The 14727-nt window shown below is 42.2% G+C and overlaps 1 protein-coding gene and 1 non-coding gene across 2 annotated transcripts; both read left to right on the top strand.

The window, feature by feature from the left end:
- Positions 1 to 1709: 1709 nt before the first annotated feature.
- Positions 1710 to 13826, top strand: EIF4G2 (eukaryotic translation initiation factor 4 gamma 2). Its single transcript, XM_049820807.1, has 23 exons — positions 1710 to 1856; positions 2094 to 2132; positions 4059 to 4123; positions 4284 to 4349; positions 4784 to 4909; positions 5292 to 5394; positions 6082 to 6213; positions 6308 to 6374; positions 6458 to 6609; positions 7046 to 7156; positions 7759 to 7842; positions 7926 to 8024; positions 8268 to 8409; positions 8495 to 8655; positions 9084 to 9197; positions 9995 to 10120; positions 10358 to 10462; positions 10545 to 10760; positions 11057 to 11315; positions 11545 to 11749; positions 12226 to 12437; positions 12585 to 12706; positions 13002 to 13826. The coding sequence occupies exons 1-23, from the start codon at positions 1710 to 1712 to the stop codon at positions 13065 to 13067; spliced, it is 2919 nt and encodes a 972-aa protein (XP_049676764.1). The 3' UTR covers positions 13068 to 13826.
- Positions 9239 to 9396, top strand: LOC126047590 (small nucleolar RNA SNORD97). Its single transcript, XR_007508615.1, has one exon. It is a non-coding gene; the product is annotated as a small nucleolar RNA SNORD97 (small nucleolar RNA).
- Positions 13827 to 14727: the final 901 nt, after the last annotated feature.

The raw sequence follows: 14727 nt of genomic DNA, 5'->3' as shown, positions 1-14727 counted from the left end.
TCCCCTCTCCCCTGCCACTCCCCAAAAGAAAAATTCTCCTTAATTTTCACTTATGGGGTCTCTGCCCTGAACAGTGTTGGACTGCTTATGCTGGAAACACTGCATGAGAATATTCTGCCATGCAATGCAAAACAAAATCCTTGCTTTCACTTCCATTTTTAAGATTTGCAAGTATTTTTATTACTTTTTATTCTGAGAAGGTTTACTTCAACAATATTAACTGGTTTTAATATTGGTTTAAATCTTGGTGACTTTGCTGTTGCCTCTGTGCCCATTGACCCCTTCTTTCAAACTGGATTCCACAGATTACAATGGAGTTCTGTACAGTTCTGTTCTTACAGATTCACATGCCAGGCCCAAGCTCTTGCAGTAATATGACTACTGTTAAATGCAGGAAAGTGTCATTATATAAAAATTCTGGTGTGTCAAGTACCTGTCACAGTTATGTTCACCCTTATGTGACACAGTGCTCAAAACTTACTTTCAGGTAGTTTATTCAAGATTTTCCATAACACAATCTGATAAGTAAACTGTCCTTAATGCTTACAGGTATGAGATGGGGAAACTTATGTTGAACAAACTTCATCCCACATAAGATGTGATGCAAGAACTCCTGTATGACAGCACCCTTTAGGCCTTGTATAACCCTTGGGACATTGTGGCACACTGCGTTGAAAACATTAGGAATGAGGTTGGCTCTGGAAAACTGGAAGTTCTGCAATATCATTTGTTTGGACTTGCTGTCTATATGGTTCAAGAGTTGCTACATGTATCACTTTCTCCCAGTCATCTGAATTATGAGTCATGCAAACTGAAAGCGGAAGGCGTACGTGTGAACAAAGCCGATGTGCCTGTTTGTGGAGTTCGTTGTCAGGTTTACTTAGCTCTTGTTTTCTGTCCTGCCCCATCTAGGGCAAATAAGTTTGAATCTTTGGCAAGTCCAGGTAGCTGCTACTTCAGTGACAATCTGGGACTGAGACCTGACAGTTAAAGGATAAAACCTCACACTGGTAAGTCTCTGGAAGTCTCCCGTGACTCAAACTTCCACCTATAGCTAAAAGCCTGGCCATCTTTGTTTTGTTTAACTGAGCAGTAGCAAGAAAACCGCACCGGCTGAGTGCTTAGCATGATAAATACATGAAAATGTCTCTCAAGAATCCTCCTTGTCCATGGGTTGCCTGCAGGACGCCCTGCCACGCACAGGCCAGTTAATAGCTAAAAGCACATGCAGAGATAGAAATAGTTTCCAAACCCAGAAAGCAAACCTGAAATTGGATCTGTACAGACAGGCTCTTGGAGCTCAAATGGCAAGCCTCCTCCTTCGGATCTGACTGCAAGCTCAGGACTACAGTCTATAATCAGCTTATTTTTCTACCTCAACCAAATTTGAAATGTGGTCTGACTGAAGGGAAACCTAGCCTTAAATAAATTTATTAAATAATAAAAAAACCCAAACCCCAAACAAAAAAAACCTTACGAGAATACATATATATTAAACTACCCTTCAATGAACGTGACAGAATCAACTGTAACTCACACTCTAGGCCTCTAGAACTGGGGCTCTGTGGTGGTTGAAGCACAGAAGCAAACAGCGAAGGAAAGAGGCAGCCAAGCTGCCGCCATTAACCAAGTACGCCACTTGCGCAAATTTCCCTTTCCTCCTAGGCCCTACCGCTAGCTATGTGGCGTAACGGCTTTGGCGAATACGGATGCTGCACTGCGGCGATGGCACAGTTCAACCAAACTTCCTCCCTCCCCCGCCCACTTCGACGTTAAGGCCACCTCCTTTCTCGGTGGTGATTGGCAAGACGGGCGGAGCCCTTCGCGACGATTGGCGGTCGCTGGAGGGAGGTGGGGTAGGTTGCGTGAAGGGTAATAAAGTTAGTGGGGCTGTCTCAGTGCGCTTTAGACGCGGCGGCGAGTCGGCTCTCTATGGAGGTGGCGGAGGGAAGTGTTGGGCCGTTGCTGCGCCTGCTGTGGTGACTCGGAGACTCGCCCTGTCTCGCGCGCTCCCCCCTTCCCCTCCCCAGCCCCGGTCCCCGGCTCCCTTCCCCTCCCCCCCCTTCTCTTGCCTTTTCCCCTGCCCTTGGTAGCCGCCGGGACCCGGGGAAGCTGACAAGGCCTTAGGGAAGGTGAGAAATGCGGGAGTGGCGGGAGAGTCATCTGGGGCCGGGAGGGAACGGGTACTGCTGCAGCCGTCGCTTAAAATGGCGGCTGCCCGAAGCGGCCGCCATTTTCTGGTCGGCTGCTTCTCTCTTTCTTCCGCACAAAATGGCGGCTCGGGCCGACGGCCTCTCTCGCTGTTCGCTTTCGGATCCCGGCCGTGCTAAGCGAAGAGGTAGAGGAGATCGACAGCCCCCGCTAGGCGCGGAAGGGAAACTGAGCAGAAGCGTTTGAGGCTAGAACCGCGTATCTGTAGCGAGGGAGATGGCGTCGCGTAGCGCCGGTTCGTAGCTCTGCCTTTCGGGAGTTCAGATCAGCTGGTGAATCCTTGTCTCTAGCTGCGGCCTCCGGGGGCCCCGGGGTGCCCGAGAGGTTTGCCCTTGGAGGGGAGTAGTTTCAGTATGCGTAGCAGACTGCGGTCTCGGGATCTTCTGGGATCCGCATTGCTGGGGGGGGGGGGGAGGGGAGGTTGTTTGTTCTCAGGAGTCGGTGGCGAGAGGTTTTTTCTTTTTTTCTTTCCTTTTTTTTTTTTTTTTTTTTTGTTCACTTACTCTTGTGTGTTTGTCGTGGGAGAGTGGACTACCGAGGAGCCGTGTCTGTCGGCAGCAGCCTCGCCTCGCCCGTGTTTCCTGTTCAGGCTTGGGCGGCGAGTAAAGCCAAGGCGGGGGCGGTGATGCCGGGGGGATACCGACTGCTTCCCCCCTCCTCCCCTTTCCGGGCGGACCGGGGCGGGTGCCGCGAGTGGAGGGCGCCGTTTTGCGCCGGCGGCGAAGGAGCGGAGCCGGCTTACCTCCCTCGCAGAGAACAAAGAGCCGGCCGGGCTCCTGGCGGCGCCTGAGCCTGGAAACGGGCGGCGCCCGCTGGGGGAAGGGGAGGTGGCTCGGTGCGCCCGGAGCCGCCATCTCCATGCGGCAGGGTAGCGCCTGCCTCCTGTGGGGGGCGCCCCTCCCGCTCCCGCAGCCCTTTTGTTCGGCGGCAGCCATGTTGGGAGCCGTTCCTCGTGCCCGCGCTGGCTCCGCCTCGGCGAGCGGCCGGTGGCGGGGTGCGGAGGGCTGCCGGGGCGCGGTGCTAACGGCCGCCGCCTCAGTGGGGAGAGGTGCGTTCTGTTGGGCGTTTCTCAGGCTGGCTTTCCGAGGAGATGACTCTGTGCTTAGTACTATAAGGTCTCGGAGCAGATCTGTGATGGAGCTTCAGAATGCCTGTGGGTCTTTTTTCGTGCTCCCCAGGCGTTTGTATCCCCGTGATTTGCGTTCTGCTACGTGAGCAGTGCAGTGAAATTCTGCTTTCTGCTGCTGTTTTGCAAGCGAAAATTTGAGGTGGACAGAGGCGGTATTTTTTTCATTATTTAGCAGCTTAATTGGCCGTTTGGACTTTGATGTAGAATACATCCCTTTTACTGTATTAAGTGCATTTTGTGATTTGGTACTTCGCTTTGAAACTTGACTACTGTGTCTTGCCATAATTGTAGTTTGTAAAGCATACCAATAAAGGATTCATTTACTTATGCTATATTATCATAAAAAACCCCATCTTTTTTGTGTTGTTTTCTTTGGTTCGCAAGTGCTTTTGGGGCAGGGGGGTTGACAGGGTAAATTTGTGGCTCTTACTTTCTCAGTCTGGGATTCACTTGCCTCCTTCCTCGCCCCCGTTGGAAAACATGGCAATAATCATGAAACTGGCCTTTCTATGAGTATCCCCAGTATTGCATAAGTAAGAGTTTCTTACTTTTATGAAGTTTAGTGTTTGAGGGTTCCCCTTCTCTAACAAATGTTTGTACTTTTATTGTAAGTTAGATACTATGGCTGCTAGTAAAACAACTATAATATGAATGCTTGATTTGTCTTTCTAGGTTTTGTTTTTCCCCACCCCGTCAATTTAATTTTATTCTTTTGAAGATTCTTCGTTGTCAAGCCGCCAAAGTGGAGAGTGCGATTGCAGAAGGGGGTGCTTCTCGTTTCAGGTACTAGTGCTTTTTTTATGTTTGTTTGATGAACACTTGGCAGTGGAAGCTGTCCTTTGAGGAGAACTTAAATTTGTCTTATGTTTATACCAAAACTGATGTGTAATTGTAAGCATTGGGATTTGGAACTTAAACAAGATTACGTGCTTGTTTTTAACAGTGCTTCTTCAGGCGGAGGAGGTGGTAGGGGTGCACCTCAGCACTATCCCAAGACTGCCAGCAACAGGTATGTCATCTTGCTATTCAGTTTGGCATGATAGCAAAGGCAGCGAATGCTTGATGGTGAATACTGAGTTGAAAGTAGAGTATCTTTAAAGTTGTACAAGGAATACTTACTGAGTTCATGACATATTAATGTTTTCCAGTCTGTGGCAAGATAGCATATAATTTGTTGAAAGTGTGTGTAATAATACGAGGTGCACAGACTTTCTCATGCATTTCATTTAAAGTTCAGAGGGTTTTCTTGTGTCTTTTTTTAATTCTTATTACTGTTGAGTGAATACTTTACTGTGCATCAGGTATTGCAGTGTTGGTAGGGGTGAGTGTCTGCTCTTATCAAAGCTAGTAACAGAATTAGCTTGAGTAAGGTAATACTGAATGGTTAAAAGGTCAGTTCCTGAAATTGTTTGTTTAACAAGCATGTTCTTAAAATTTTTATAGCGAGTTCCTGGGGAAAACCCCAGGGCAAAACGCTCAGAAATGGATTCCTTCACGAAGCACTAGACGAGATGACGACTCCGCAAACGACAAAGAACGACATGATGCAATCTTCAGGAAAGTAAGAGGGTAAGTTCTTTGTGAGATTTTTTCCTTACTGTTTTCTTAAGTAATATGTATCTAATAAATGGGTTGGAGGAAAGGAGGATATGTGGGTCTTAAGTTGTGGGGGGGAGCCAGGGTGGGGATATCTTTGGGAGGGAAGGAGGCAGAAACTGATAGGCCATCAGCAGCAAACACTTCAGAAATAATTCTCGTGAGAGAATTAGTCTTTTCAATAATACTTTTTACATTCTAAAGATCTACCTGAAGAATAGTTGAATGGAAAATGCAATTCTCAGTTTTTGCTTAATAAGACTTTAGATCCAAGTTTACCTTTACTTCTTAAGTTACTTGTAGCATGTTTACAATATTTGTAATCTGGATTTATATTTTGTTTTTTTCTCTTTAGCATACTAAATAAGCTTACTCCTGAAAAGTTTGACAAGCTATGCCTTGAGCTCCTCAATGTGGGTGTAGAATCTAAGCTCATCCTAAAAGGGGTCATACTGCTGGTAAGATGGCTGCATTTCTTTTAACTACAGTTTTCTTGCATGTTGAAAATAGAGGTTGTCTGTTTTTGATGGGATACAGAAGTAGCATGGCTAATGTGGTGTTTGATAATCCAAACATACAGAAATGTCATTCCAGCTTTTTGTGTAAAAAGGATATACTGAGGAGGAAGTAGACCTAATGCTTTAACTTTCTGTTTTAGAAGTCTCAAGGATTACTAAAGGTTATTGGGGATTTTTTTTAATAGTCTAAGATGCTAGTTAGCAATCTTTACTTTCCTGGCCCCCCTCTTCCTTTTCCTGTTTTCTTGACAAACAAGCCTAATGGTTTTGGAAATGCTACCACAGGTGATCTCTTCATATACTGGTTTCACTATCATGTCACTTTGTTTAATCTGAGATTGGATTGGCAATACTAACTTCGGTGTTCTGACGATAAACTTCAAATTTGTCCTGTCTGTTGGCTAAGGGTTATAGAAGCACTTTGGTAGCATAGAGTAGCTTTTTTCCCTTGCTTCAGCAGTAAGACTAGTGTTAAAACAAAATCTATTATTTCTGTATGTTTGAAATGGCAAAAAAAGGTTTTCTAGATCATACAGTGGTAATATTCCATTGTGTGTCTTGCAACTCACTTTACTAATAACTTTTCATTCTACTACACGCTACCTTACTCAAAATAAATTTATTTAGATCGTAGACAAAGCCCTTGAAGAGCCCAAGTATAGCTCACTGTATGCTCAACTATGTCTGCGACTGGCAGAAGATGCACCCAACTTTGATGGCCCATCAGCAGAGAGTCATCCAGGACAGAAGCAAAGCACAGTGAGTATATCCCTCAATCTGGAATGATAAATTTCACTAGCACATATAGTTGCACTGACTAGCGTAATTATTTTTCTTTGTTCTCTCTTCTTAGACATTCAGACGCCTCCTAATATCTAAACTTCAAGATGAATTTGAAAACCGAACCAGAAATGTTGATAGTAAGCTTTAAAACCACTTTAATAGAGACTTTATTTACCTTCTCTTTCCACAGCTGTGCTAAATAGGCTTCTTTGTTTTCTAGTCTATGATAAGCATGATGGTCCCCTCCTCCCCGAGGAGGAGGAACAGAGAGCCATTGCCAAGATCAAGATGCTGGGGAACATCAAATTCATTGGAGAACTTGGCAAGCTTGATCTTATTCATGAATCTATCCTTCATAAGTGCATCAAAACAGTGAGTATTCAGACTGGTTGGGGGCTAAGAGCAAAATAAGACTTCTAAACTAAAAAAATGTAAATGTTCATGTAGCTTTGGGAATCTTGGAGCATAAAATACCACAAAAAGGTTTCTTGTCAATTATCTACTCCCCACTGTTTGAAATAAACAGTCTTGGTGTGATTAAAAAGTAAAATTGGCGTTGTTCAAATCCATGGGAATTGTCTCCAAGTGAAGGTGTAGTTTGGCCTAGACAGAAGTACCGCAGGTACTTCAGAGTACATACACTTTATGTAGCAAGTACTTCAATTAGCAACTCTTAAACTAATTTTCAAGTCCATTTGTCTTCAGAACAAGATGAAATGTTTCTGCATGTGTCTGTGTACAAAGTTGTCTCTTAATGTTAATTGTCATTTATAATTTGTTGAAATAGCTAATTCACCTCTAATTTCAGCTTTTGGAAAAGAAGAAGAGAGTCCAACTCAAAGATATGGGGGAGGATTTGGAGTGCCTCTGTCAGATAATGAGGACAGTGGGACCTAGATTAGACCATGCAAAAGCCAAGGTATGTGCATATCCACTGCAGTCATTAAACTAGTTAAACTACGGCTAAGACTTCAACTGCTCGAACCTTGTATATTCAATGTTCTATTCATAAGTACAAAACTGAGGTCTGACTTGCGGAGAGCAAGAGTGCAAACAATCGCTCCTGCATCAAATCTCTTGATAGCAAAAAGAGCCAATCTTTGAAATGGGTTTAAATGTCTTCCCAGAATGCAGTTAGGGTCATTAGCAAGTCACAGAAGTGAGACTGTTGTTTTCGTAAATGCTGCCTTGAAAGGATGTGGTGAGGAACTCTAATCTGAACACAACTAGGTGATCTGACAGATGTATTTTGGACCTTGACTTCTGAGTTGTGAATGTAAACTTGAAATAGTGTCATAGTAATGAGAATTTTGGCAGGTTTTGATCTTTGATTCAGATGAGATGTCTTGATGTGTTAGCTTTCCTTAAGCTCTACTGCTGTCAAGGAGATTGAGATGGCAGGAAAGGGCATTCTGTTCCATTACTTTGATCTTGGATGCCTTGAATATGATCACCTCTCCTGAAAATATTTGATATGGATAGAGTTAGCCCTCACTTGTAACATTGCTTCTGTTCCCCCAGTCCTTAATGGATCAGTACTTTGCCCGTATGCGCTCCTTGATGTCAAGTAAGGAATTGCCAGCAAGGATTCGTTTCCTGCTGCAGGTATGATGGTAAAATGGCTTACTGTATCCTTTTTCTTGCAAAGTTGTCTTGAACCCTTTCCTGATAATTCATTATGTTCTAAGGATACTGTGGAGTTGAGAGAACACAACTGGGTTCCTCGCAAAGCTTTTCTTGACAATGGACCAAAGACTATCAATCAAATCCGTCAAGATGCAGTAAAAGTAAGTGTTGCATGCGAAGACTTGTACTTGGCTTTTGCTTAAGTGTTAAAGTGAATCCTTGTGCTGCTTACTATATGTCACAAAACTCATGCTGCGCACTAATGAATAGCTCTCAGAGCAGAGTGCGACAGTAAGGGATTAAGGGTTAAAATCAGATGGACTTTTATAGTTCAGGCCTAAAAACTCAACCTTATCAGAGGTTATTATTCCCAACTGACCAAAATTACAATTCCTGTTTCAAAGGATCTGGGAGTTTTTATTCCTGCTCCTATGTCTCAAGGGATGAGAAGTGACTTCTTTCTGGAGGGACCCTTTATGCCACCCAGGATGAAACTTGACAGGGACCCACTCGGAGGGCTTGCTGATATGTTTGGACAAATGCCAGGTACACTGAAACTGCAAGGCTGATGGGGTGACTGCAGTTGTACTGTATTGAGGAACTGAAAATGTCTTTCGTCTCCTTAATACAGGTAGCGGAATTGGTACTGGTCCAGGGGTTATTCAGGATAGATTTTCACCCACCATGGGACGCCATCGTTCAAACCAACTTTTCAATGGCCATGGGGGTCACCTCATGCCTTCTGCTCAATCCCAGTTTGGAGAACTAGGCAAATCTTTTCTGAAAAGTCAGGTAAGGAAGATGCTGTTCACAGGGTGACCTCAGCTTGTTTAGAAGCTCTTCTACAGATGCGTATGTTATGGATTATAGTCTGCTTATGTTGAAAGACTTCCTCAGATTTGATTCTGATAAGAACTGATGCTCAGCTGATGCAAAAATTCTAAATCATTTTTTTAAATTGTGCAAGAGATGCAAGGAATACACTTTTTACTGCAAGAAAAGGTGCATGTGGCTTTGGTGGGTCAGAATGGTGTGTTTTATTTAAAAGATAGCCCTGTTTTTAGGGATAGATGCTACTCTCCCACCACCCCTGCTCCTTCTTTCTCCCTTCCTGGCAAATAGAATCTTTGTTCCTCTGGTCCCTCTGGTACTACTTACCATATGATGTACGCCACTCCATCATCTGCACTTCTTTCTCTATATCTCCCTTTCTGAAATAGGGGCAAAGCCAGCTCTACCATAACCAGAATCAGGGACTCTTATCCCAGCAACAAGGACAGTCGAAGGATATGCCACCTCGGTTTTCTAAGAAAGGACAGCTTAATGCAGATGAGGTACATTACATGCCTACATTACTTAAAGCCTATTCTAAATATTGCCCAATGATTATAGCAAGACGCGTTATTATGAGGACTAATGCTGGAACTCTTTCTCCTTCTCCTCCTCCTTCTTTGTCCCTTCCTCTTTCACCTTACCCCTCACTTTCCTTAGGGTATCCAGCGTCCTATGAGCAAGACTGAGATATGAGGGCAATTTCTTGGGGTGTCCCTTCCTTGCCCCACACCTCCCCAAGAACACTACTCTGACATCAGTTCCCATGCATCATATTGATAAAAATACATTTAATTAAAACTTCAGAAAATCCTGAACTTTAGAAACCCTGAAGTGCTGGACCAGGCTAAATCTATTTTTTAGATTTTTTTTATTTTTTTTAGAACTGGCGAATAGACAAAATGTCAAAAGCAAAGTGAACTGCGTTGTTATTTTGAGTGTTAACCAGACTTGTATCTTAATTTCTGAGCAATTGGTAGACATCTATCTTGGCTGTAAAATACATCAGCAAACTCACTAAATGTCTTCTTGGGTCTCTAACATACTGCATCTAAAAGGAGCGATTCCAGATCTTGATACCAATGGAACTAAATACAGTAACTTGCAGCAGGTTGTGATTCATCAAGTTGTGCTTTTGGGGGAACTTCAGTAATGTGGCTTAATCTGTGTTTGAGTGTTAACATTGTAGAAATGGAAAAGTCATGCTTCAGTGGGATCAGTTGGTGTGAGTCCATGGCTATGTATTCTTGGTCAGAATACTTGAAACAGTTCGAGTTTTTTCTGACTTATCTGCTTACAGATTAGCCTGAGACCTGCTCAGTCTTTTCTAATGAATAAAAACCAAGTGCCAAAGCTTCAGCCCCAGATAACTATGATTCCTCCCAGTGCTCAACCACCACGCACTCAGACACCACCTTTGGGACAGGTAAATATGAAAACTACTGTGTATTGTTGGTTATACTTAATCTTCATGCATGGAAAGCTTAGACAAGTTTCTAGTGTGGGAAGAGAGAGAGAAGTCTCATGGCATAGAGCAGGAGATAAGAATGCATGAAAACCTAATTTGACTTTGATCTGCCGTTGTACATATTGAGTGTTCTTAAACTTGATGTAAATGTAGGTAGATATACTCCAAAGAAACAAATTCTGGTATCTTTTTCAGCCTCCTCAACTTGGTCTTAAAACAAATCCACCGCTTATACAAGAAAAGCCTGCAAAGACCACCAAGAAACCACCTCCTTCTAAAGAAGAGCTACTTAAACAAACTGTAAGTATGTAGTAGTAGTGCTTCTTGAAGCCTTGATTATGTTCTTCAAAAATTAATGTTTAACTATACTTTTTTCCTCTAGGAAGCCGTTGTGACTGAGTATCTGAACAATGGAAATGCTAATGATGCTGTCAATACTGTGAGAGAAATGAGAGCTCCAAAACACTTCATTCCTGAGATGTTGAGCAAAGTAATCATTCAATCCCTAGATAGATCAGATGAAGACAAGGAGAAAGCAAGTACTTTGATCAGCTTGCTTAAGCAGGAGGGAATAGCCACAAGTGACAACTTCATGCAGGTACTGCAATCCAATAGGCTTGGCTGTTGATGGTGTTAGCTTGTGTAAAGGCAGTGTGCAAATTTTTCAAATGCTATTGATCTGAGGAGGTAAAAATAATATGAACCTCTAAGGGGAATAAGAAGTGATGAAAGGAAGAAGTGTAGGTACAGGATTCATGAACTGGAAAGGGGGAACCTCCTGGCAACTGATTAAATGCGAAAAAGAAACATGTTGTTCCTATGTAGCTAGAGCATTACTGCGCACAGGAACAAAATTATTTCAGAATTTCAACTTGTGTGTTCATTGTTCCTTAGGCCTTCCTGAATGTATTGGACCAGTGCCCAAAACTGGAGGTGGACATCCCATTGGTGAAATCCTACTTAGCACAGTTTGCAGCCCGTGCCATTATTTCAGAACTGGTGAGCATTTCCGAACTGGCTCAACCACTGGAAAGCGGCACCCATTTCCCTCTCTTCCTGCTTTGCCTTCAACAGTTAGCTAAGCTACAAGATCGTGAATGGCTAACAGAATTGTTCCAACAAAGCAAAGTGAATATGCAGAAAATGCTACCAGGTAAGAGTTAGCAAATAGCTCCTAGGACACCTCATTAGTGTATGCAAAATGTTTTTTCCTCTAGTTTTTTTCACCAAAGTAAAATAACATACAAGGTTATTCTTAAGAATCATGACAGTTGATTGTATCAGAATGGTGTTTCTTAAGAGGTGGTTAGACCTATGAACAATTGATGATAGCTTTTGGTTAGCACCAGCACTCAAGTGTGTCTCTCTTCTTTACTTGTCAGAAATTGACCAGAACAAGGACCGCATGCTGGAGATCTTAGAAGGGAAGGGGCTTAGCTTCTTGTTCCCACTTCTGAAACTGGAGAAGGAACTGCTAAAGCAAATAAAATCGGATCCATCCCCTCAAGCCATCTATAAGTGGATTAAAGATAACATTTCACCCAAACTTCATGTAGATAAGGGATTTGTGAATATATTGATGACCAGGTGAGATGCTATCTTGATGTAGTTCAGGCACATGTTTTCTTAAGCTACCAGTAAGTCATTAACTGTGTAAAGGCTGACCCCTTGTATGTGCAGAAAAAGATAGAGTACATGGGGAGATAAATTGTTCTGAGCAAACATCCCCTGTGTTTAAACACATGTTGTATTTGAGAAGAAAAGCAAGTCTCCAGGTTTGCATGAGTGTCCAGTGTTGCCTTTCCTTGGGAAGAAGTCTAGACCTGTGTATTCTTTTTCTAAAATGTTTCAGAGCCATAATGGAAGCAAAACTGATTTTTGTGGTGCATGGTCAACCACAATATTAATTCACTGTGCATGCACTTAACTGCTGATAAAAGCAGGAGGGTATTTTTAGCAATAGCTAGTAAACTGAACTCGGGAGTACTTATCTTAACTGTTTAGACCATGAAATCCAGCTGTTGTATTTTAGTTTACAGAACTTAGCTTTTTTTTTTGTCCAGTTTCTTGCAGTATATTTCTAGTGAAGTAAACCCACCTAGTGACGAATCAGATTCTTCATCTGCTCCATCTAAAGAGCAGCTAGAGCAGGAAAAACAACTGCTTCTTTCCTTCAAGCCAGTAATGCAGAAGTTCCTCCATGACCATGTTGATCTGCAAGTGAGTGCTTTATATGCACTCCAGGTGCACTGCTACAACAATAACTTTCCAAAAGGTATGTGCATCAAGATCTTTGCCAAAACTTAACTTGTGTCTGCTTGCTTGTGTCTGTGTGTGGCTTTCAGGCTTGTCACTATGTTTCTTAAGAGTCAAGCTGTTCAGAAGTTTATAAAGCTAACGAAGCTTAAATTTACTTTTGTAGGCATGTTACTGCGCTTCTTTGTTCATTTCTATGATATGGAGATCATTGAAGAAGAAGCCTTTTTGGCATGGAAAGAAGATATTACTCAAGAGTTTCCAGGGAAAGGCAAAGCTTTATTCCAGGTAAATTTGCTGACATTAGACACTTGTCTTTTGTGATCTCTGCTGCACTGGAGTGTTAGAGAACACTTCCAAGACTGTGTTCAAGACTTGTTAAGTCTAGAAACTTCATGGAGTATTTCACTAGGAAGAAGTGAGGCAGGATGAACTGATCTTTTCTTTACTAGGGACCTACATTTAGTGCAAAGTGTGGCTGAAAGATACTTAAAATGAGTGTGGGGGGGGAAGCAGCATTCTGTGGAAGTACATAGTGGGGAAATAATTCCTGCTCCCTTAAACCAGTTTTATGTAACTGCAGGTAAACCAGTGGCTAACCTGGCTGGAAACTGCTGAAGAAGAAGAATCTGAAGAAGAAGCTGACTAAAGAACCAGCCAAAGCCTTAAATTGTGCAAACATACTGTTGCTATGATGTAACTGCATTTGACCTAACCACTGCGAAAATTCATTCCGCTGTAATGTTTCACAATATTTAAAGCAGAAGTATGTCAATAGGATATCCTCTGCAAAAGGTTTTTGTAGTATGTCTTAATAGTCTACAATAAAAATATTTTAGAGTATCTTTAATGTTTAGATAACAGTGTATTAGCAGCATGCAATAATTACATCATAAGTTCTCGAGCAGAAGCAGTCTGTTGCAAGGGTCTTCTTTGCTGCCAGTTATCATAGGCTGTTTTTAAGTTAGAAAACTGAATAGCAACACTGAATACTGTAGAAATGCACTTTGCTCAGTGTAATACTTGAGTTGTTGCAATATTTGATTATCCATTTGGTTGTTACAGAGAATCCTTAACTGTAATCGATGGTTGTTGCCGTAATAGTATATTGCCTGTATTTCTACCTCTAGTAATGGGCTTTATGTGCTAGGTTTTAATATCCTTGAGCCTGGGCAAGTGCACAAGTCTTTTAAAAAGAAACAGTTTACTTGCACAAAAACTGATCAGCTGAAGAGATGGTTTAATGCCCTTTGGAAGAGGTTTTTGTGGGTGTGAAACATGACATGGTGAGAAATTTGAATTGGTCCCTCTATTATAGTACTGAAATTAAGTCTACTTAATTTATCAAGACATGTTCATGCCCTGATTTTATATACTTGTATCTATCAATAAACATTGTGATACTTGACTTGTTTCTGAATGTCTCCCAGTAGAAGAGCTTTGACAACTAGTTTACTTATGGAAGGAAACCTCAGTGGAAGTTGACTTCGACTGGGACCATCTTAAGATTCTCATAATTGTCTTAACAAGCAAATGAATTCTAAATAAGGTCACAGATAAGTTTAGACACTACATACTTGCTGTGACAGGAGGAAAATTAAGAAATTTTGGGGAAATGGTAGGTGTTTGCCTTGTGGTCCAGTACATGCTTTAGCAGTGAGTATGTGCTTTTTAACTTCCTAATGCTTTGAACTTGCCCCAGGGTCACATGCATGCATTTTAATTAAGCAGCACTGGTTATTAGCTGCTTGTTTCTCAAATTGGCAAAGAAACCCAAACACAGAAAGAGTTTAATGATGTTGCATTGTACAGGCTTGAAATGTCATCTATTAAATACTCAAAATTCTTAACTTCCTAGAACCTTGTCCCTAGTGGAATTTTTTTTCCTCACTGGCAGTTGGAAAGTGATGTATTCGTAATGGCAAAACAGTAGTGTCTCCTTAACTAAAACTTGGTTTTGCCAGTGATGGAAGTGCTTTAGACTGCATACTGTCTTCTGCATTGTGGGAAATGAAAAAGTGGAGCATGAGAAAACTAGAGATGATAAAAGGGTTTGCTTTGAGGAGAGGGATAGTTTGCATTTATGTGCTTTGAAGTGCTGTGACTGGGGTAGTGGGTCTGGTTCTCTGGTTCTTGCTGGCAATCTGCTGTGAAAGGCAGGCTTCCTAACCTACTGTTAAAGTAGTGGCCTCTTGTATACTTGTTAGATTTGCTTCAGGGAGTTTCTTCACATGGCTCAGTAACTTGCTGTACAATGTGTAGGTCAGTAAATCAAGGTGCAGTGATTATGTAAACCAAGTAACATTTGA

Source organism: Accipiter gentilis, chromosome 17 (genome assembly GCF_929443795.1).
Source record: "Accipiter gentilis chromosome 17, bAccGen1.1, whole genome shotgun sequence".
Classification (NCBI taxonomy): domain Eukaryota; kingdom Metazoa; phylum Chordata; class Aves; order Accipitriformes; family Accipitridae; genus Astur; species Astur gentilis.
This window is presented reverse-complemented; position numbering and strand designations above follow the sequence as displayed.